At 43.9% G+C, this 22,717-nt stretch overlaps 1 protein-coding gene across 1 annotated transcript; it reads left to right on the top strand.

Moving 5' to 3' along the window:
• Positions 1 to 260: 260 nt before the first annotated feature.
• Positions 261 to 20,489, top strand: UNC93B1 (unc-93B1 regulator of TLR signaling). The gene is made up of 12 exons (XM_089520553.1): positions 261 to 377; positions 1,956 to 2,059; positions 3,456 to 3,597; positions 10,624 to 10,777; positions 11,384 to 11,545; positions 12,894 to 13,023; positions 13,170 to 13,263; positions 13,458 to 13,582; positions 16,305 to 16,487; positions 16,585 to 16,858; positions 17,958 to 18,076; positions 18,916 to 20,489. The coding sequence occupies exons 1-12, from the start codon at positions 368 to 370 to the stop codon at positions 19,225 to 19,227; spliced, it is 1,809 nt and encodes a 602-aa protein (XP_089376679.1). The 5' UTR covers positions 261 to 367; the 3' UTR covers positions 19,228 to 20,489.
• The last annotated feature ends 2,228 nt before the right edge of the window (positions 20,490 to 22,717 follow it).

Here is a 22,717-nt window from a genome sequence, read left to right as displayed (position 1 = left end):
CACTCTCACTGCTTACTTGGCAGGGCATAGCGGTGCCAGGGAAAGGCCATTGAATGCGTGTCTGTGTGGACAAGTGTGTCTCAGGGCTGGGAGAGGCCCAGGGGCAGCAGCCCTGCTGGACCCGAGCTGCCTCTCCTCCTCTGCCACCCTCCTCCCGCCTGCCTGCCCCTCTCTCTCTCTCTCTTCTTAGGGCTGCCCCTGGCTGCCTTCCTCCTCCTCCTCCCCTGGGCCAGCCTCACTGTCTGTCTGGGGCCGGAAAAGCCACGAAGTGAAAGCTCCCGGCTGCTCCAAGCCCCGCTCCCCGAGGGGCCAGGAAGGAGGAAGGAAGGAAGGAAGGAAGGACGACGCCCCGCGGAGAGAGAGAGCCATGGAAGCAGGTAGTACTGACCCTCCTCTAGGGAGACCCAGGGCCAGGCACACTCTCTCAGCCCCAGGGAGAGGTATTGGCAGACCCCCCCCCCAAACAAATCTTGCCAAGGAAACCCCAGGAGAGAGGGCAGACAACAACAACAATGTAGGCGTTTTTTGGAGGCAAGTGACACTTTCTCAGCCTCAGAGGGAGGCAATGGTAGCTCAAGGGCAGAGGACAACAACAACCAGTTAGTGTAGTATAAGTGGTTTGAGCAACTCTGGGGACCAGGGTTCAAATGCCAGTTGGGCCATGGAAAGCCAGTGGTGACTTTAGGCAAGTGACACTCTCTCAGCCTCAGGGGAAAGCAATGGCAAACCTCCTCTGAACTGATCTTGCCAGCAAACCCCCCAAATAATCTAGAAGGGTGGCCTAAGGGTCACCCAAAGTCAGACATGACTTGAAGGCACACAGCAGCAAGGACAGCTGGAGGAGCCCAGTTGCAGTCCCCCTCTCCTTCTCTTCCTCTGGAGTGGCGCTTGCCTTCTGTGGGGAGCAGCGCACAGTCCATGCCTTGCCCCCCCCCCCCTTGACAAGGGACAAGCTCAACCAGCCTTGCTTTTATTTATTGCCTTGGGTTTAGTCTTGCATTCCTTCAATGGTTGTTGTGCGCCTTAGGCGACCCTAAGCCAACCCAATCATGGTGTTGTTTTTCGGGCAAGTTTCTTCAGCGGGGGTTTGCCAATGTCTTCCCTGAAAGGCTGAGAGAGTGTGACTTGCCCAAGGTCACACACTGGGTTTCCATGGCCAAGCCAGGATTCGAAGCCTGGTCTCCAGAGCTACAGTCCCAAGCCCAAACTACTACGCTGGGCTGGCTTTGTTGTTGGTGTATTAGTTACCCTCAGTGGACTCCAGCTCATGGTGACCCTGTGGATGAGACCTCTCCAAGATCCTCTATCCTCCACCGCTCTGCTCAGCTCCTGCAAATTCAGGACAATTTTTCCACTTCCAATTGTCCCTGTGTGATCAACTCCTATCCAACTGGCATGCAGTCTTCATCTTTTTCTGCTTCCCTCTACCTTTCCTAGCATTATGGTTTCTTCGAATGAGTCGTGCCTTCTCCTGATGTGGCCAAAGTACAACAGCTTCAATTTGATCATCTTGGTTTCCAGGGGTATTTAAGGCTCGATCTGTTCTAGGACCCATTTATTTGTCTTTTTGACTATCCATAGCATCCTTAGCATTCTTCTCCAGCACCACATCTCAAATGAGTTGATTTTCTTCCTATCCACTTTCTTCGCAGTCCAGCTCTCACATCCATACATGGGGATGGGGAATACAATGGCTTGGATTATTGTACTCATTATCAGTTCCTTGGTGGAGCCTCAGAAAGTCCATGAAGGCTTAAAAAGCAGAGGGGATAGAGTCATAAGGACTCAGAGCAACCATCCTTGCAGAAAGAAGACCTTCTGACTAAAACATTTCAAGAATTGGACCATCTGAGGGTAACGGAATTGATAGCAAGCAGTGCCTTTCACCATCATTGCCTGAAACCCCCCTCACAGTGATTTTACAATGTGTTTTCCTGTTGGTTTGTTTCACACAGGTGGCAATGTGTATGAAGAGGCGTTGGGGAATAACGGGCTGGCCCCAGATGGGCAAGAAGTTGGCGGTGTAAATGGCCCGGCCCTGAATGGGCCAGATGTTCAAGTAAGAGAAGACCTACCCCAACTCAGAGCATGGGAATCGTTTTTTTCTGAATTACAATTTGTAGATTTCTCTCATGCTATCAGCATGACCTGGGAGGATTCTGGGAGTTGTAGTCCAAACTGCAACCTTGCTAAACTCTTCACATTATCTTTAAGTGGTGTGAGTGCATATGTGTGTGAGAGAGAGAAAGTTAATTTTGTTCTAAGTTGGAAGCTTGACCAGAATTGATGGTGTCACTGGGACTGCCATCATGATCATCCTCTGCGGAAACCCGTGGTGTCAACCCCCCCCCCAATGACTTCCTCCAATACCCCACTCCATACAGAAACTTTTGTATTATTATTTTCGTACTAATGTTACTCATAAATCATAATTCCCATATACCAGTGAATGTAATGGCAATAGCTGTGACATAAACCACTAGCAAAATTAAAATTAAACCTATAAATTACAATGTCATATGCACAGCCTAAATGTATTTACATGTACATTGTTTCATGTGGGTAAAGTGAAAAAAAGTAAAAGATTTTTTTTTTAAAAAATGATTTTTAAATTTAATTTTAAATATATATATATATATATATATATATATATATATATATATATATATAAAAACCTGGGGCCTCTCCTTTCTCTTTCCTCCAAGCCTTGCCCTACTCACACCATCTCTTTAGTATTTTTAATGGATGCAGGTAAACACCACAGCCCAGAACTGCCAAAAGGCAGATGTTTGGAGAGCAGTAGTGTCTCTTCCTCCTTAGGGTGTCACCTGGTGAAGCTCACACACTCCTATTGACAGCCCTGATAAGAATGGAGATTTTATTTTTTAATGTAATAGCAAAATATATTATGCTCCTTTATTCTGGTGCATCTACACTGTAGAAATAATGCAGTTTGAAACCACTTAACTGCCATGGCCCCATCATACAAAATCCTGGAATTTGTAATTTTGTGAGGCGCTAGCACTCTTTGGCAGAGAAGGGAAAAGACCTTGTAAAACTATAAATCTGTAATTTGAGTGCTGAGATTTTCCTGTGAATGTGGAAATGTGGAGAACATGGATATTTTTCCATGGAAAAATTATCAACCTATATATGTGTGGGTGTCTGTGTGCATCCCCAGTTGTCTGGGTTGTTGCACTGCAATCAATCATGTTAAATGGGCTAAATATAGGATATGAAGTTCCAGTTATTAATCTAAGAAAAGGAGAACTGACAAACCGTTGTGCATAGTGCTAAGCTTATTTCCATTTCACAAAATTTGTCACATCACCACTTTGTTTGTAGGCCTTTTCCTTCTTCTCTTTCTTGTTTTCTGAAGAATGTGAGGCATGCTAGCTCTTTGAGAATATGCCAGGGTGCTCCTTTCAACCTCTTGATAATGCTTCCATTTCCAGCTGGAGGACTTTGTGGGAGCTCATGGCGAGTACAACGAAGAAGAGGAGGAGCGGAAGTACTTCCGCCGGAAGCGTCTGGGTATTATCAAGAACCTTTTGGCAGCCAGCATTGGAGGGATGCTGACCTATGGGGTGTTCCTCGGTATGCTCTACATGTTGTTACTTTGAACATGTCTTGCTATTGGCCCATGCCTTAGTCTGCTTGAAATTCTCACCCATCTGCAGGGCCAATCATATATCTAGGACAGAAGAGGGAAAATTTTGGCCCTCCAGATGTTACGGGCCTGCAGCTTCATCATCCCTCCCCATTTACTAAACTGATGAGGATAAAGGAAGTTGCAGTTCAACAACATCTGCAGGTTCACATGTTGGCTATCCCCTAGTCTACGTAGAGTAGAACAATTTTGTAAGTAAGCCCACATAGAGTTGGCCCTTCGTATCCATTGGAGTTCTGTTCCAGACCCCCTTTGGATGCCAAAAAACTGCGGGACTTCAAATCCCTTTGGTTTTAATGGAGGTGAGCTGTGCGTATGGCTACATAAACACCCTGTCATTGGGGTGAATGAAGGAGGGCCATCTGCCGATGCTCAAATCTGCAGATGGCAAACCCGCAATTGGGGCAAGTGGACTGTACAGTCACCCCTCCTTTCTCAAGGACTTTAGATCCACAGTCTTGGATATTCACGGAGAGGCAACCTCCGTTATTGTCAGTGTAATGTGTTCCCCTGGTGTGCGCCCTGCACACGCTTGCAGCCACGCACCCCATTCAAGCTATGGGGCTTGAATATACACAAGTCTCCATTTTTGCGGGGGGAGGGCGTTTGGAACAGATCCCCAGCAAAAACGGAGGGCCGACTGTATATCATTAGACTGTAGTGCTAAGTAGCACTGGAACATAGACTACTATCCTCTTAACAGGCTAGGCATTTAAAAACCTGCCCTCTATCAAAGTAGACATTTTGCAACCTGTGCTCTTGCTTTCCATGTTAGTTGCAAAGGAATTGAACCTGCTTATTTTCCTGCATGCTTGCCATGATGGCTGGAAGATTCTGGGAACTGTAGCCCAATAAGTAGTGTTTACAAGTTCAGTGGCTGGACTAAAAAATGACAGAACAAATACAGTATCAGGAATATCTGCTAAGAAGGCTGGACTAAAGCAGCAGTTGTGTGTTTTGTCAGAACACTAGTTCTGGACTTAAAACTAGCAAAATACTAGTAAAAGAGTTTTACTTCCCAATGCCCTATTAGTACATATGTTCTTACGTCACTCTGGAATATTTGAGAATGAAGAAAGGGAATACTGTATTCATAACTTGAGGGCATATATTTGGCATGGAGATAGTCCTATGGTCCCTCCTTGCTGTCTTCTCTTTTGGTGAAGATCTTTCAGTTCTAGTATGCATTTGGGAACAGATAGTTTATATGTAAAAATCTTTCTGTTTTACTATGGCTGTACTATTTTATTCTGTGTTTTTAAATTAGTGTTGTAAATGGTTTTGAAGCTATAGACAGTTTAATACTATTTTAACCATGGCTTTAGTCCATTTATATGTGGTTTTGTTTTCATTTTATCCGGTTTGCTGCCTTGTGTTCCAATTTTTGTGGAAAGGTGGGATCTAAATAAAGTGATTGTTTGTTTGATAGGACTAGACTGGCAAAAGTTTCTGAGAGGACCTTTTCCTCTGCTGTCCTGAGACTATAGAATGACCTGCCAGAAGAGAGATTATAGCGGAAAACACTGACATAATTTAAAACAAAATTAAAGACAGATCTCTTCTGGCAGGCTTACCTAGTCAATTTTAAATCATTACATTTTAATTTGTGTATTTTTAAAATGTACTCATATGAGTGTATTTTAATGTTTTATTTGTATTATATTTTAACTATTAGTTTTATGTGTTTTCTTTCTTTTTCTTTTATTTGTGTTTTTATTTTAACATGTTGTACTCTGCCTCAAGCCATGAGGAGAGGTGGGAAAGAAATAAATTGTTGTTGTTGTTGTTGTTGTTGTTTGCCCTTATATTAAAGAACTGTACACAGCAAATGAGTGAAAGGCCTTTGCCTGAGACCTCAGAGAGACACAGCCTGTTAGCACAGGGATAAAAATGCCCAGTGGGCTGATTCCCAATCAGGTAGCCCCTTATGCCTTGCTTTCTTTAAAATAATGGAAAATTAGAAACATAGTGATGCATGGATGCATCAGGTAGGAGGCAGTGATGTTCACTGGAGGTGGACAACAATGAGTGATTAGTAACATCGTGAAGGCTTTCATGGCCGGCATCCATAGCTTTTTGTGGATTTTTCAAGAGTTTATTCCTGAGGTTTCACCAACAGCTGTGACTGGCATCTTCAGAGAATGCTGGCATGGAAGAGAGTAGGGTATATATACTGTTGGTTCAGAGGAAATGATTTAATCTGTGTATTGTTCTGTTCTGAATAGCAAGGCCTCAGGGTGTCTATTTAATTAATGGTCCATTGTCTGTGGGGAATGAAACCTCTTCAGCTAGGTGGTTTTTATTTGCATTTGCTAGGTCTTGATTGTGGTGTTTTTCATAGTAAACAAAGTTTGGCTACCAATCCTGAAAACACGGCCTCATAGCTCGAAAAACCCACAAAAAACTATTAGCAACATCCTTCTACAACATGGAAGGTTGAGCCTGCTAAGATGTCAGGAGGCAATAGGGTATAGGAGAGATTCCAGCAAGGGACACACTGCAGGCACACCTATGAGAACCGAGCAGTGAAAGAGGCTCTGTTATTCAAGGGGAAATAGAATGAGGAAAGAAAGAAGCAGAGCTTTGAAATGTTACTTTTTGGGGGAAATTCCTCAAATTCCCCAGCCAGTGTGACCAGTGGGAGAACTGAGGAACTGTAGTCCCTAAAAATAACTTTGTAAAACTTTTGGAAAAGAGAGATCGTGTGCCTCTGGTATGCCAGGATCTGGCTGGTGGGGCATAATACTTTATGAATTTGCATTGAGTACCAGAATGCTTTAGCCAAGTTTGCCTCTGTGTTTCTTGTGTTTCTGTTCCTTCTCATTGTCAGCTGCAGCCTCTGTGGTGAGGTGCCTTCCTGTTGTGCTAAACACAGTGATTTTGTCCTCCCAAAGTTAGGACAAGAAGCAAAGGGTTCCTTTTCTTTTGCCTTAACCACTATTAATGCAATGTTTGTCTTACTGCTTTCTTTATAAATTTGGGAAAGGAACACAAAGACAGCTTTGGTGGGAGCTTATTTCCTCTTTCAGTTCAAGCTAATAAACATGGAAGCTCAAAAGCCACAAAAAAAATCTTGACTGTCTGTGATAAAATTAAATCTGTAGTGATGGTCTATAGAAAACCTCTTCAAACATTTGGAAAGTGCTGCTTTATTGATGGAAAGGAACACCAGGTACTTTATTAGGTGTGATAAATAGTTAATGATGGCCCCATACAGACAGGCCAAAATAAAGCTGCTTCGGGTCACTTTGGAGGTATGTTGTTTCAATGATGCATGCGTCCTAAGAGTCCAGAAGCTGCACCAAAGCCACGTCCCAGTCCTAAGAACTGGAGCACAGCTTTGGCGCAGCTTCCAGACTCTTAAGACACGTGCATCATTGAAACAGCATACCCCCAAAGTGACCCGAAGCAGCTTTATTTTGGCCTGTCTGTATGGGGCCAAGGGACTCAGCCCACCAAGCAATGTTCTTTGTACGCCTCAGCCATTATCACACCCCGAAAACTTCCAGGCAAACCAATGCCAATCCAATGCCATCCCAAGACAAATCATGCATATTCACGTTAATTTGCAAGAGATTATCTCACGCAATTGCTGTTTTTGTGCAGTCATTCCGGGCCTGATCCTGAGTCAGTCCAAAAATAGGCAAATTCAGTGAACTAGTAAATTCACAAATCTTATTCCAAGGTTAAGTCACAGTCAATTCGATGTGGTGCTGGTGTGGAATGCAAGTTTGCATTGGCCCTGCTACCCCCCCCCCCAACCTCGAAGGTACAACATATCCCATGGTGCAGCGCTGCAATTTTGCACCATTTTACTTCTGGTAGTCCTTACACTTCCAGTGCTGGCGAGGAGGGTAGTGTAGCCAGTGTAGTGTAGTAGTTTCCGATGCCGCTGGGGAAAAGGTTACTGTGGAATGAACATATTCAAGTTTTAATGTGGACAAAGCAGTGCATGGTTTGTGCCCCCGATGCCGCTGGGGTAAGAGCAGAGAGACCCATAGAAAGGCAGCTTGATTGGATGCAAAAGAAAAAAGAAAAAAAAGAACATAAAGCCCATAGAAAGACAGCTTGTTTGGATGCAAGCCCCCCCCCCCCAAAAAAAAACAAACCGGGGCATAAAGCCCATAGAAAGGCTGCTTGTTTGGATACAAAAACAGAGCACGCGCGCACGCACACACACACACACACACACACACACACATATATATATAGATGTTTATATTTCCATATATGTATATGCCCACCCATGTCCATGGCTCGCCCATGGGGGGGGATTATGTGCGCATGCATATGTATGTGTGCACACAAATATATATATATGTGTGTGTGTGTGCTTCCATGTGCCCGTATATATATGCATGGAAAAGAAGAAATGTGAAGCAATCATTCACATGAAACAGGAAGTGGCCCCCTTCTTCATCCTGGAAGTGCAAAGGTTCATGATGTGTTCAGAGCCCCTCTGAGCATGTACAAGGGTGCCAATTCAAATTGCTTAATCCGCTTGGTATGTACTGGTGTGATAACTTATTTTGCTGTCACTCTGCTTTGCCTTTGGAATGACCACAATTTGGCTCTAAATGTGTGATAATTCATAACGTGAATTGGCTTACTTTCCTTTGGGATGAGGATACATTTCCCTTGTATGATAACGGCCCTCCTTAGGGTTCTTCCAGATGGGCAATGAGTGGTAAATGTTGGGCTATTCTGTTTCTGGATTTCATGCATTGTTGAGTTTTTTTTTTTATGCTCCCTTATCCAGTCATGCCCCAAACATACTGGTATTTTTTTCTGTTTGAGGTGTGATTAACTGTGGTGTGGGTGGGGTTCACTTCCTCCCCCATTGTCTCACATATTTAATTTTTATTATTGTTGTTGTAGTCATAATGCTAAAATGCAATACCACTTTAACACTGTAGCTGCAAAAGAAAAGCAAAAAGAAGAAGTAATATTCAGTCTGGTAACTTGGAATGTGAAAGGGAAGTATGATAAAAGGAAAACGTATGTAGCAAAGATCACATCCCTCTTCAACATGTCAACAGTGGATCTGTCCAGAAGTACAAGATGAGCCAAGACTATGGATACAGGCATGGGAATTTAACCCTACCTGTATCAGAAACACTCACCTTGACCTGGATTTTGAAAGTCACAAGTAGTCAATTTCATAAGGAAAACACCGGAACAGGAAGTCTGTTGCAAAATCCCAATAAGTACAGATATATCTGCCAAATCCGGAGGCTTTTGGCCAGTCTGGATGAGCCCTTAGTGTAGATTCCAAAGTCCATGGAAAAGCATGAAAACTTGGCAACTGTTAGAGATTTGTTACATGTGCCATTTATAAATGTAGATTTGTTTTGGAGCATTGATGCATGCAGCCTTTTCAAGCAATGCATTCTGGTGCCATAATCTGAAAAGAAGTGTGGTAACCATTTATTGGGAGAGGCACGTTTGATTCAGCTAAAAGCATAGGGGTAAACATTACTTTGCAGGAAGGGAGTAAGATGTGGAGTTTAATCTGGTACACAGCCAAATAATTTGGTAGTCCTGAAAGGCCTGGTCTTTCTTTTTCAGATGTTCAGTACAGTGTCCAGATTTAATCTAGGTTGCTTGTTATGATGTGTTGTAAATGTCTATGGTTCGCTTTTGCCATTCTTTAATCACTTGGTATTTTTATCAGCAGACTTTGAATAAAAGTAGTAATTATGGTAAGGCTTTCATTTTTAAGTGCTACAATTTTAATGACCCATGTTAAATTTTGTTTCTTCTAATTTTTAAACATCCTAGTGTGTTTTATCACTATAATTTAATAACAATAATAATAATAATAATAATAATAATAATACATTTTATTTGTATACCGCTTTTCCACAGATCAAAGTGGTTTACAGCCGTAGAAAACCATTACAACCATAAAAAAAGTTACAAAACATCTCTAGATAAAAACCCAATTATACAAAATTTAAAACACAGTCATACAGCAAGGTAAGACAGGGAATCAATGGCATCAGCATACACAACTTCATTTATCAGGGGGAAGGCTTGACAAAAAAAGGAAGGTTTTAAGCCTTTTTTAAAATGTTTAAACTAGTTTTTATTATGTATTATAACTTGGTCTCCAGGCACCAAGGGTTTTTTATGCTGACAGATATTCCTGATACTGTATTTAATGAGCCCTGATGGTGCAGTGGTTAAATGCCTGTACTGCAGCCATTCACTTAAAACCATAAGGTTGTATGTTCAATCCTAGCCAAGGGGGCTCAAGCTTGACTCAGGCTTGCATCCTTCCAAGGTCGCTAAAATGAGTACCCAGGTTGTTGGGGGCAATTAGCTTACAGTTGTAAAGCACTTAGACAGTTAGTTCAGTATGAAGCGGTATATAAATGAAGCTGTTTGTTTTTTGTTTTGTTTTTGTTCTGTCATTTTTTTAAAAAAGCATTATTAAAGTTTAAGTCCAGTATTGTCGGTTTCTTAAAAATTAATCTTTACCTGGTTTCCTTCTGGCAAAATAAGCTCCCAGCTCTTGTGGAAGAAGGATCTGTATGCCAAACTAAATGTAACACTTCCAGTTGGTGAGGGATCTGATTGTCCAGCTCTTTGACGTAGGGCTGGCACCTACAGCTTTGTCTCTATCTGGTCTTCAGAAATGCTATCCAGGCAGGTGGATTATGCTTTTCTTTATCTGTCCTTATTTAGCCTCAGAAGGCTGGTGAGATCTCAACCTGCTGCAGAGTCTCTTTGAAGAAGCAGGCAAAGGGATACTGGTCAAGGCAGCTTGGTTTCCATGTATTGCTATATCTTGAAAGCTTGGTACTAGCTCTGAAGATTCCCTGCCTTTTGGAAAATTGAACAACTGTTGCCTCTTTTTGGAGAAGTCAACTGAGCAGTGCCTTTGCTTAGAACAACTACTCTTAGGCCTGACCCTCAATCTTTTGTGTTTCAATTATGATTTCCTATAGGTCTGCTGCAGATGCAGCTCATCCTTCACTATGATGAGACCTACCGGGAAGTAAAATACAGCAACCTGGGGTTACAGAACATTGACAACAAGATGCTGATGGGCATCAACGTCACCCCAATTGTTGCACTTCTATACACTCCGCTCCTCATCAGGTACTGCTCTATCCTTCCTGCTGTTAATCCTCTTTTCATGGTGAATTTTGTACAGAGCTTGGAAATGTTAGGTTTTTGAGCTACAGCTCCCAGAATCCTTAGCCACTATGACTAAGGTGGCTAGGGGTTTCTGGGATCAGTACTCTGTTGCGGTACAGATGGCACTAAAGCGCTATGCTCCCACCATGCTAGGGTTATGGGACCACGCAGCAACCGCATGGTCCCTAACCCTAGCACATAATGGCGGTGGCATGATGGCGGTGCCCCATGTACCCTGGCACTGCCATTATGGCATAACGGATGCATAGCTTTTTGCGGATGTTTTTTCCTGCGGAGGGAAGCTGCACGGTTTGGCAGCTGCGACTTCCCTCCGCAGGAAAAAAGGCCGCCGTCGCTCCGGACAAAACCTCAGGTATGTACCAGGCCTAACTTTCCCAAGCTTTGGTTCCCAATACCACTGTGTAGATTTCTATGAAAATATTTCCTTTTGAAAGGAGTGTAACCCGGAAGCCTTTTCCTTGAAGTAGCTATACTTCAGTGATCCAAAATCCCAAGCATTGAACCTTGACACAACTAGAATCCAGGATTCTCCTTCCATCTTTCCAGATTCTTTGGGACCAAGTGGATGCTGTTCTTGGCTGTGGGCATTTATGCACTCTTTGTCTCTACTAATTACTGGGAGCGCTACTATACTTTGGTGCCATCTGCTGTGGCAATTGGGGCTGTCATTGTCCCTCTCTGGACCTCCATGAGCAACTACATCACCCGGTGAGTTGGCCACACATGCCAGGCTGTGAGAGGAAAAGCCACTTGCCCAGCTATATCAGCCATCCTGTATGCTTTCAAGTCGTCTATCAACTTATGATGACCCCATGAATTTCAAAGGGTTAAGGCAAGGAATACTCACAGGTGGTTTTGCCAATTCCTTCCTGTGAAATATAGCCTACAGCATTTGGTATTCATGGGTAGTCTCCCATCCAAGTACTAACTAGACCTGACCTTACTTAGCTGGTTGAGCTCCTTTTTCACCATTAGTGTGCATTAGCGCCTAAACACCCTGAAGGCACAAAATCTCATCATACCTTGAAAGCTATGTAAGATCATGCAAGGTTAGTATTTGGATGAGAGACTGCCAAGGAATGTGAGGTGCTGTAGGCCCCATTCAGAAGAAGACAATAGTAAATTACTTCTGAGTATTTTTCATGGAGTGACCATAAGCTAACAGGCGATTTGAAGGTGTGCATGTATGTATGTACACACACACACTATGCTGCTCTGACTGGCACTGACATTGGGTCTATCTGTCATGTCATCGGGGCTGTCAGAGTGGTAAATGGGTTTTGTATGTTTTGGATATACTGTCCCCATCTTGATGGAAACTTTTTAGATAGTTTCACGATGTGCAAAGTTTTGACCAACTTTTAAAGCTGGGTGGTGCCATAGTGCCTCCCCCCATTTTTTTAACCATTTCCCATCTCCAAACCCATCCAACACTATTTTTTTTAGGGCCAGAGGAAAAGAGCTGCTTCTGGAAATTTCCAGGGGTGACAATTTACTTTAAAACAAGTCAGTTGCCCCCACCCCAAATTCCTTATTTTGTCCACCCACGGGATTTTATGAAACCAGAAATAGATTTCTGTCCATTTCCATTTTTCAGGGGTGGCGTAGCATGTAGCAGGTCCCAGGGAGGAAAATCAGCACCTGAGCCCCAGGTTTACCTCCCTTGGTTTAAAGCAGAAATAGTGAAAGTGTGTCTTGTAACTGCATGTGCTTCCCACCCAGCCATCCACCCTGGTTGTTCTGGCAGCCCTTCGCTTGTCCAGAAATTCTGCTCTTTGAACACACAAAAAGGGGAAGTGTCTTCAGGAAGCATGCAGGAGACACAGTTCAGGTTTTAAATAGGTGGCTGTGTTTCCTGCACAGCTTAAAATTTGTATTAGTTGTTGGAGAACTAAATTTGTGGCCAGTTCTCTTTTTTCCTTTTTGATTTTTGGTAGCCTGGTAGAAAAATTGAGCCACTGCAGTTGCTTATCTCTGAAGGGGTTGCTGGATACAACCCAGGCTTGAGGTCTGGAAGGCCCTGTGACAGGCTTTCATGTGCTATTCTCCTCAACAGGATGGCTCAGAAGTACTATGAATATGCAAACTATAAGATGGAACATGTCCAGGAGCAGAAACGGGCCCCACGTGGAGCTTACAACTCCTACATCATTGGCTTCCAGACTGTCTTCTATGGTCTCTTTTATGTGAGAGTTCTGCCAATGCAACTGTAATGTTCTGGGGAGAATGAAGCAAGAGGGGTGGGTGGGAGGACTTGAGGCACCCTCCCTCCCATTGTGCAAGTTTGTCTCTCATAGTTAGTTTGACATATTCTCCCATTCCTCTTTCCCAGCTATGTTTTGTCTGCGCCCAGTTTCCTATGTATTTCTTCCTAAGGTGGTACCTTTATGACATGAATCATACACTCTACAATGTGCAGCACTGTGGTGAGTATCGTGGAAAATGGCTGTAGTTTAGCCACAGTTTTAGGTACCAGCATTTTCCACTTGGGGGTTTCAGTCTCCTGAGTTTCTCACATAGCTCTATTATCCCATGATCCCTTTTCACTATCACTGAAGGATGTTCTTCCATCAGGACCCATACTTAGCCCACAATCTCTGAGGCAGTATTTCTTCCCCAGGAACCAAGAGCCATGGGATTCTCATAGGGTTCAACACCACAGTTCTACAGAAACTTCCACGCAGCAGTGAACTCATCGCAGTGGAGAGTGTGCTCATGGGAGTGGCCTTCATCTCCATGCTCCTGGTATGAACAGATAGAATAAGTGCAAGGACTAAACCCAATACTCATAGTCTTTCTGCAGTCTACTTCCCACTTTGTGACCATAAATCATTTATGCACTTGGCATAGAGACATGTTAATCTGTCTTGTGTGAGACTATGCAACTTCTGTGATTCACATGGCCATCATCATGTTTGTAATTGTTCTCACTGTTGCTATTATTATTTTCAGTATATACTCCACCATTTCTCATAAGAGGTCAGGGTGACCAAAAATGTATGCAGCATGCAGTCAAATCACAGATTGCAAACATCCAAAATAGCAAATCTATCAATCACAAATTACACATATCCAAATTACAAATATTTAAAACACCAGTTACAAATAATGGAAGAACTACAACAAAAGCAATACATGCAAGGAATAAACATTTAATTATGCATTGAAAGTATGTACAAGTTGATACAGTAGAGTCCCGATTATCCGACATAAACGGGCCGACTGATTGTCGGATGACCAAAAATGTTGGATAATCCAATGACAGCATGCGTGCACGAGCACACCTGCTGCCATTGGGGACAGTGGCTCCCTTGGGTCTGAAAGAGTCTAAGCCTCGCTTCAGCGCGGCTTGGACTCCTTCAGTCCCAAGGGAGTCCTGGCTTCCCTCCGCTTGAAGGGAGCTCCGCGGAGTTCCCTTCCAGCCGAGGGAAAGCAAGCCGCCAGGGAAGGGACTGGGACAAGGCCAGAGTACCTTCCTCAGTGGCCTGGCTTCCCTCCACTTGAAGGGAGCTCCGCAGAGCTCCCTTCAAGCCCAGGGAAAGCAAGCCGCCGGGGAGGGGACTGGGCCAAGGCCAGAGTCCCTTCCTCAGTGGCCTGGCTTCCCTCAGCTCCCTTTGGAGGGAAGGCTAGCACCGGTGGGGGCTTCAGCAGCCCTCCCTCCAAAGGGAGCTCTCCTCCAAAGGGAGTCCGAGAGCTCCCTTTGAAGGGAAGGCTAGCCACGCCCCCAAGTTATCCGACAGTCGGATAATCCAGAATGTCAGATAACCAAATGTTGGATAACCGAGACTCTACTGTACTTTTAACTGATATGTCTCTTCAGGAAAAGGGTGGGATACAGATAAAGTTATACGATATTTTGCAGTTGACTCATAAAAGACCAAAGCATGGGGGAGACAGATCTCTCATGAAAGGGAATACCATATCTAGGGAAGCATAATAGAAAAATGGCCTTTATTTATTTATTTATTTATTTATAGTATTAAGAGCCAGTGTGGTGTAGTGGTTTGGGTGTTGGACTACGACTCTAGAGTACAGGGTAGTTTGGCCTTAAAATCCACTGGGTGACCTTGGGCAAGCCACACAATCACAGTTGAAGGCAATGACAAACCTCCTCTGAACAAATCTTGCCAAGAAAACCCCATGATAGGTTTGCCTTAGAGTTGCCATAAGTTGGAAACAACTTGAAGGCAAACAACAATAACAGCAACAAATTTCTGTATCACCTCCCAGTCCACAAGGTGATGAATAAATAAAAGGCTCCCAAGGTTATTATTATTATTAACCTTTATTTATAAAGCGCTGTAAATTTACACAGCGCTGTACATACAATCTTTTTAATTAGACGGTTTGCCTGAAGGTGATGAATAAATAAAAACCTATTAAAACAATACAAAGATGAAAACATTTTTGAAACACATCAAAATACTAAAAAAAACACTAAAAGCAGTGAGTCAATTCCGGGTTGTCTGTGGAAGATGTCATACCCTTAATCACTGGCCACTAGTTGACATAACTGCTAATTTACAAGAGGCAGAGTTGAGTTTGAGATGCAGATGCCATTGAAAATGGCAGCCCCATATTGAGTTCATTTGTTCTCTCTCTCTCTCTCTCTCACACACACACACACACCTTTGTCAAGGGTTAAAAGCCAAACTAGCACTGAAATGTTTAGATGTGTGTGACCATGAGCAATCAGCCTTTGGAGGACAAAAGCTAATGAGCTACAGCTGTTGCTCATAGGTACAAGGCCATTCTACTGCCTGCGTGCAGCAAGCCTGGAAATGTACATGTGTCTGTTTAAACAAGGGGACAAGTTTCAATGTAACACAGGAAGGGGGTGAGTTTGTGGGACCGCATGGCATTGTGTGTATATAAACTCAGGGACTTCTGATGAGTGGTGTGAGTTGAGAGATAGGAGTTGGTTGTATAGTTCTGTATAGTAGCGTTGGTTGTTTGGTTTGCACTCTGTAAATAAAGATAAGCACTTTCGGGAGCCTGGCTTGTCTGGTTGTTAATCAGCAGAAGCCTACAGTGGTGCTGGAGAGTTCCTGACGGTAGCTGCATTCCTTCATTCCTGGAAGACATCCATCTGCTGTTATCTTCGCTGAGGGCTGTGAACACGTTTCTGAAATTGTCAGTTATACTCTGCTGTATTCTGACCACCTTAGGTCAGGCATTATGGAGGAATTTAATGTCATAGGGGGGCAGGTCATGTTGGACTACAAATTGCACCACCACTCACCATTAGTTATATTGGCTAGGGCTAATGGGTGCTATAATACAAGAACATCTATAGGAACCTATGTTCCTCATTTCTCACTTAAGTGGATTTAGCTGTTGCGCTTTTCCATGTCCTGTGTCATAAGCTGGCACCTCTCGGGGGTGAGGGAAGAAGCCAGGAAACTAACATTATAGGCTCTAGTTTTGCCTCTGTTCCTGAAATCATACTGTGGTTTTCTCTCCCCAGGTGTTGATTATGTGTGGCTCAGCTTATCGTCCCACCGAGGAGATCGATTTACGCAGCATCGGCTGGGGTAACATCTTCCAGCTGCCTTTCAAGCACATGCGAGACTATCGCCTACGCCATCTTTTCCCCTTCTTCGTGTACAGTGGTTTTGAAGTGCTATTCCTCTGCACAGGCTTTACACTGGTACAGTACATGTCCTCTTCTAAGCCTGGGAAACAAAATGAGCTGGGTGTGTGATTGGGTCATGATAATCAACACTTCCTTTCTCTGCACATCCCAGAACTATGGTGTCTGCTCCATTGGCCTGGAACATGTGGCATATATTCTGACATCATACGGACTCTCATCAGCTGTCTGCTCCATCTTCACACTTTCCATGCTGTGGCTGCCACGTCAAGTTCCTCTGCTTGCTGGTGCTTTTGTCCATGCTGTCCTCTCGATCGCCCTTTTCTTCTGGGAGCCTGAGGCCCGCAGTTTAGCCGAAGCCTCCATGCTCTACCTTGTGGCTGCACTCTGGGGCCTTGGCAGTTCCCTCAACAAGACGGGCCTCAGTGGTGAGCCAAAGAATGTGTCCAAAAGTTGTGCCAAAGGGCTTGAGCCATGTCCCTTCCCTTGTTTCAGTCAGACCTGTTCTCCCATTCACCTCTAAACTGAGTGTCTGATGTAGCTGCAGTCTTTCCCATAAACAAGGACAGAGATGAACAGTAGGTAGAGATTAACAGAAGGTAGGTCAGAATTTAATGGTAGATCTTTGGGTGGTTTACAATAGATCTCACAAAGGTTTTCTGGATGATCTGTTGTAAATACACACACATATGCTTGAACACACAGAGGAAATTATCAATAGCAGTAACTTTAAGTTTAACAAAGACTGCTTGGATAAAAATAAATTATACTGTATATTGAAATTAGGAATATGTTTGCAGGTGAAAGAACTATTGAACTCATTTCTGGAACATTTCTGAAAACAAGGTCCTAGGTTATCCATGTACTCAGAGGTGCTCTTAATAATGAAGGTTTGGTCTCTAAATGATTATTTTTGTCATTTGAGTCTCATTTGTGGATCTTGAGGTTATAGCATAACAGAATGTATGCATGCATGTCACACAGATTCTATAATCTAGAAGTTTGCCCTGCCTCAGACTAGGAAATACATCAAACCAGGCTGAATCATTCCACATTAACAGCAGTTCTCTAAGAAGATGTGAGAATACATACCAAGCACACTCAGTGTTGAAGGACTGCAATGGCTTTTTAGGACAGTTATCTCCTTTAAGTCTTTTATTGGTCACTAATAAACCTAGAAAGATTATCAGCTGGGTCTGATGGAAGAACACAGCTCATACGATAGTTTCAAAAGGTGCAAAAAATGATAGCTTTTAAGCTATCATTTTTTGCATCTTTTGGAACTATTGTATGAGCTGTGTTCTTCCATCAGACCCAGCTGATAATCTTTACAATCAGTCTGCACTGGGTACTATCAGAGCTTGGAAAAGTCACTTTTGCTCCCAGCATTCTGCTGTCCATGCTGGCTAGGGAATTGTGAGAGTTGTGGTTCCAAAAATTCACTTTGCTATGCTCAGGTCAGTAACGCAAACAAGAGAGAGAATCCTGTCCCTGAATCTGATTGCCACTCTCACTCCTTTCCTACAGTGCTCCTAGGGATGCTCTATGAGGACAAACAGCGTCAGGACTTTATCTTCACCATCTACCACTGGTGGCAAGCCATGGCCATCTTTGTTGTTTATCTGTGGTCTGGACTGCCCATGAAGGTGAGGACCAGGGCTGGGGTGGAAAGATGGGACTCTGCAACAGAGTGGAATTCTCACATGCTTTAGGGCAAGGTGCATTTTCTGGCTTCATAGAAGATTGAGTCTTCTTTATCCAGAAATGCAAAACTCAAAACTTTTTCATAGGTTGCTGAGATAGTGACATCTTTGCTTTCTGATGGTTCAATGTATACAAACTTTGTTTTATGCACAAAAATTATTTAAAATTTAAAATATTGTATAAAATTACCTTCAAGCTCTTTGTATAAGATGATTATGGAACATCAGTGAATTTTATGTTTAAAATTTAATCTTATCTCCAAGGTACATCATTATGTATCTACAAATATTCCAAAATCAAAACAAATCTGAAATCCAAAACACGTCTGGTCCGAAGTATTTCAGATAAAAGAAACTCGTTCTGCAAAATATGAGAATAACTTTGAGACAAAGAGAATTCTTCTGGCCCAGGAAGGGTGACAAAATCTATGGCAATAGTAGTGTGTAAAGTAAGGTTGAAAAAAAAAAAAAAAAGAAAGGAATGAGGGAGTGACGCATGGCTTTCAAGATTTGGGACTGCACCTCCCCATCATTTTTCACCATTGTCAGTGTTGGCTAAGTCTGATGGGAACAACAGTTAAACTACATCTGGAGAGCCACACTTTGCTCACTTCTCAGATAGGAGAAGGTGTCAGCAGTCATTTTGAGTAGCATCAACCTAGATGGCTGAATTTTCCTCTTATTGCTAGGCTAAGTTCCCAGAAGAGAGTGAGGGAAGAACTGACGTCTCCTGTTTTTTGTTATTGTTTTCTTTGGTAACCCATGAAATCTCTACCTTCCAGGCTAAATTGTCCATCTTGCTTGCTACACTGATAGCTGCGGTATTATCCTACCTGTGGATGGAACGTAAAGTAGTCCAGCTTATCCCACACCGTCTTCCCAAGATTCCCAAGCCACGCCACAAGATGCGAGGCTACCGCTACCTGGAAGATGAGAACTCTGATGAGACAGACTCAGAGAGGGAGGACGAGGGGAAGGAGAGTGACTCCTCAGAGGGAGAGGCACCCGCTGACCAGCAGGACCAACCTCGGCACAGGAACAGATGTGCCTATGAGCAGGCCCTGGGGGAGGAGGGTGGAGATAATGCTGGTTAACTCCTACTGCAGCTTGTAACATTTCTTTAAAAATTATTCATTCCTATCAACTCACTGTATATTTTAAAAGGTTACTTGTTTTATTGCCTATTACTTTTTCATTACTTGGTTAGGTTTTGTTTTTGTTTTTAAATATTAGGATTGACAAAAGAATGATATCAAACTTGAAAATCTGATCTCAAGACCCTGCTGAAAATGCACTTTAGAAATAATAAGTAATATGTGGTGTAAGGAAGGATCTAATTAGGGGCATATTTAATTAGCTCAAGTTGCTGAGAGGGGGGCCTTACAAGTACCGCATGAGACTGGCTCCCAATCTGTCTACAAAGGGACTGAATTATCCTTAAGAAATAGTGCACAGACAGGCTTCTTCAATTAAAAGGGAAAAATCACACAGCAACACAGACATACACACACTCATATAAGGCTCAGGAAATCAAGAGTGGAAATAGGGAATAGTTCAAGGCAGTACTAAGGCTATACTTACTCCAGTAGGCTTCTCTGGGAATCCAGTCCAGTGGGATGTAGATGGGACTCAGTCATGCAAGTGAATGACCAGTCCAGGAGCCAGACCAGAGTTCAGAAGGACAGCGCTTTCCCCTGAAATCCAGACTGGCCCCGTGAAGAGGCAAATCTGGGGGTTCTTATAGGCAAAATCTAGCCTTTGGCAAGATGCTTAATGGCTTGGCTGAAGATCAGACAAAGTTGTTTGATTGCCTGGGCATTGTTAAGTCAGGGAGTAGCATGGTAGTATCAGTGGAGTTGGGTCTGACAACAGGGGGCGGGGGGGGGGGGAGACAAACAGGAGAATGTGTGAGTTGTTAAGCTGATCACTGGCCCATCAAGTGTGAGACTATTAACCAACATTTTGTATTGTTTTAAGTTTGGAAGTGATGGCTTTCCCATTTAGCAATTCCCAAACCGTGTGGGGAATTTCCAAAGTGTTGTTTTCCAGGGGTCTTGCGAGGCTGACTCATCTGCCTACCTGACCCACTGCTTTGAGGATAATGGCAGACCTACCTGGGAGGTCAGTTTGGGGCCATGAAGGAACTCCACACACCAACATTTTGGAAAAATCCAGTTATACTAACAGTGGTATATCCCCATCAGTTTGTGTGGGGAATCATTGGTGTATATTTTATTTTTTTTGTTAGTAGTTTAATTAAGTTTTTGTTATTTTTTGTTGATACTAGTTTTAGATATCTGTACAAAATTTGTTTGTGGTTGTGTTTAGACTTAATAAAATTATTTTTTTAATGTAACCTCTTGTAAGTGGTGAGAAAAGTGTTATTTTTAATTATTTTTTTCTATGGTGAAATTCTTTTATTCTTCAGGAAGAACTGGCAATAAAATGTTAGTATATTTTCATATATCGGTTGCTGTGATTCAGCTGGTAATAATTATGTGGGCAACCACAGACAGCCCAGGTGTTTTATTTCTCTCTAGAGTCATATTAAAGTACTTACTATAAAGTCTTGCAGCAAACTTTGGTTCAGCACAATATTTACATGATATACAGGAATAAAAATATTTTGTCATCTTATTTTGCTGGATTTTACCTAAACTAGAGGAAGGGCAAATGCACTTGCTTGTAAAACAAATTGGCTTGCATCCTTTTCCGTAGTTATGAGATTGCAAACTGGAGTTTAGACCTTGTTACTGCTGGAGATTCTTGTTTATGGTTAACCTCTGAATGTGATTTCAAAAATTTACCTTACCAGCCTTGCAGCATCCCAGCTGAAGAGTTTCTGAGGTGCTGCAGATTGGGGTACTGAGGAATGACATCTGCAGCACTCTCTTAGTTGTAGGGCACATTGAGACAAGCCGGTGGGGCAGGACCCCAAGGCATCTTTCCAGCTGCCTGATTTCTCAACACACCCCTTGACCAGGAGAGTACTGCAGACATAATTTCCCAGCATCCTTATCTGTAGTGCCTTGGAAACCTTTTGTTTGGGACATTGCTGGGCTAATAAAATGGCATTTTAAGTGGGGGAGGGGGGTCATCAGATGTTACTACAACAACTGAACTGTCTCATCATTCTTATGCCTGACTAAGTAGGATCTCACCCACTGTTTAGGAGTTTCAAGATGGACAGTTCCTGATGCTCTCTGTCCATTTGTCTTTTGCTGTAAATTCAGAGTGGCTGATGGCTTGCATGCCAGTGGGTTCCTTAACTGGCTCCTTGATTCATACCAAGCTCTAAAGAAACCACTCATGCGCTGAACCCTACCCCCAACATGCTCTGGATGCAACTGTAAAGTTCAGACTACAACCCAGAGTTTTAGCTTGGGGCTTATAACACTGTGTAATGTCATTTTCTGTGCAATGGATCCTTGTTATCCACTAGGGCAGTGATGGCGAACCATTTCAGGTCCGCGTGCTGCCCAGGGAGGGGGTTGCATTCTGGAGGCGGGGCTTCTGGCCTTCGGAAGTGGAACTTCTGCCCTCGGAGGCAGGGCTTCTGGGGCAGGACCTCCCCCTGCCCTTTCCCAGCCTCCAGCTGTCTCTGAGAGACAGCTAGAAGCCAGGGGAAATTACGGGGGGAGGGGGGGGGACGAGTGCGCATTGTTGCTCCTGCCCCTCTTGCCCTTCCCCTGGCCTCCAGCTGTCCCTCAGAGACAGCTGGGGGCCAGTAGGGGCCTGTGGGGGGAGGAGCAATGGGCCCGCAGCACCTGCTTCTCTCTGCGGGGCTTTGCCAATCCTGAGGTATCCTTCCAGGGACACCTCAGGACTAGCAAAGACTCAGCCCAGTCCTCTTCTTCTCAGTCACTTCCTCACTGCACACAGACTCCCTGGAGCCCGTTTGGGGTAAACAAAGGCAAGCCGGGAGGAAGAGGAGTGGGCACGTGGCCCGTCCCTCTTCCCCACAGACCTTTTCCTGCCCCCTGCTCTCCCTCCGGAGATAGCTGGAGGCCGGAAAACGTCTCTCAGGAGGAGCTGCTGGCATGTTCCGGTTGCTCCTCATCCCCCTGCCCTTTTCTCGTCCTCCAGCTGTCTCAGAGAGGCTGGGAGAGATCTGGGAGGAAGAGCCAGAAGCGCGCCCCTCTGGCTCCTTCTCTTGAGCACCATTTTCTGACTTCCTACTGTCTCCTCTCGGCTTGCCTTTCTTCACCCTGAATGGGCTTTGGGGAGTCCGTTCGTGTTGAGGAAAGGCCTGGGAAGGACTCAGAGAGACAGCTGGGGGGAGGGGGGATAGCAGGAAGGAGGAGGAACGGGCACATGCAGGCCTCTTCTGCCTTCTCCCTCTCGCCCATGCCTGGCAAATGGCATCATTTACTGCTTGTTTTCTGCTGCTCCAGAGATTAGGACCCGGAGCAATGGATGAGATTCCACCTCAACATTAGGGGGAACTTCCTGACAGTAAGAGCTGTTCGACAGTGGAACAAACTCCCTCAGAGCGTAGTGGAGTCTCCTTCCTTGGAGGTCTTTAAGCAGAGGCTGATGGCCATCTGTTGGGGATGCTTTGATCTGGATTTCCTGCATGGCAGG

Source organism: Sceloporus occidentalis, unplaced genomic scaffold (genome assembly GCF_023333645.1).
Source record: "Sceloporus occidentalis isolate IW3139 unplaced genomic scaffold, rSceOcc1.0.p SCAF_4, whole genome shotgun sequence".
NCBI classification, from domain to species: domain Eukaryota; kingdom Metazoa; phylum Chordata; class Lepidosauria; order Squamata; family Phrynosomatidae; genus Sceloporus; species Sceloporus occidentalis.
The sequence above is the reverse complement of the archived record's forward strand: the minus strand, read 5'-3'. Positions and strand labels throughout refer to the sequence as shown.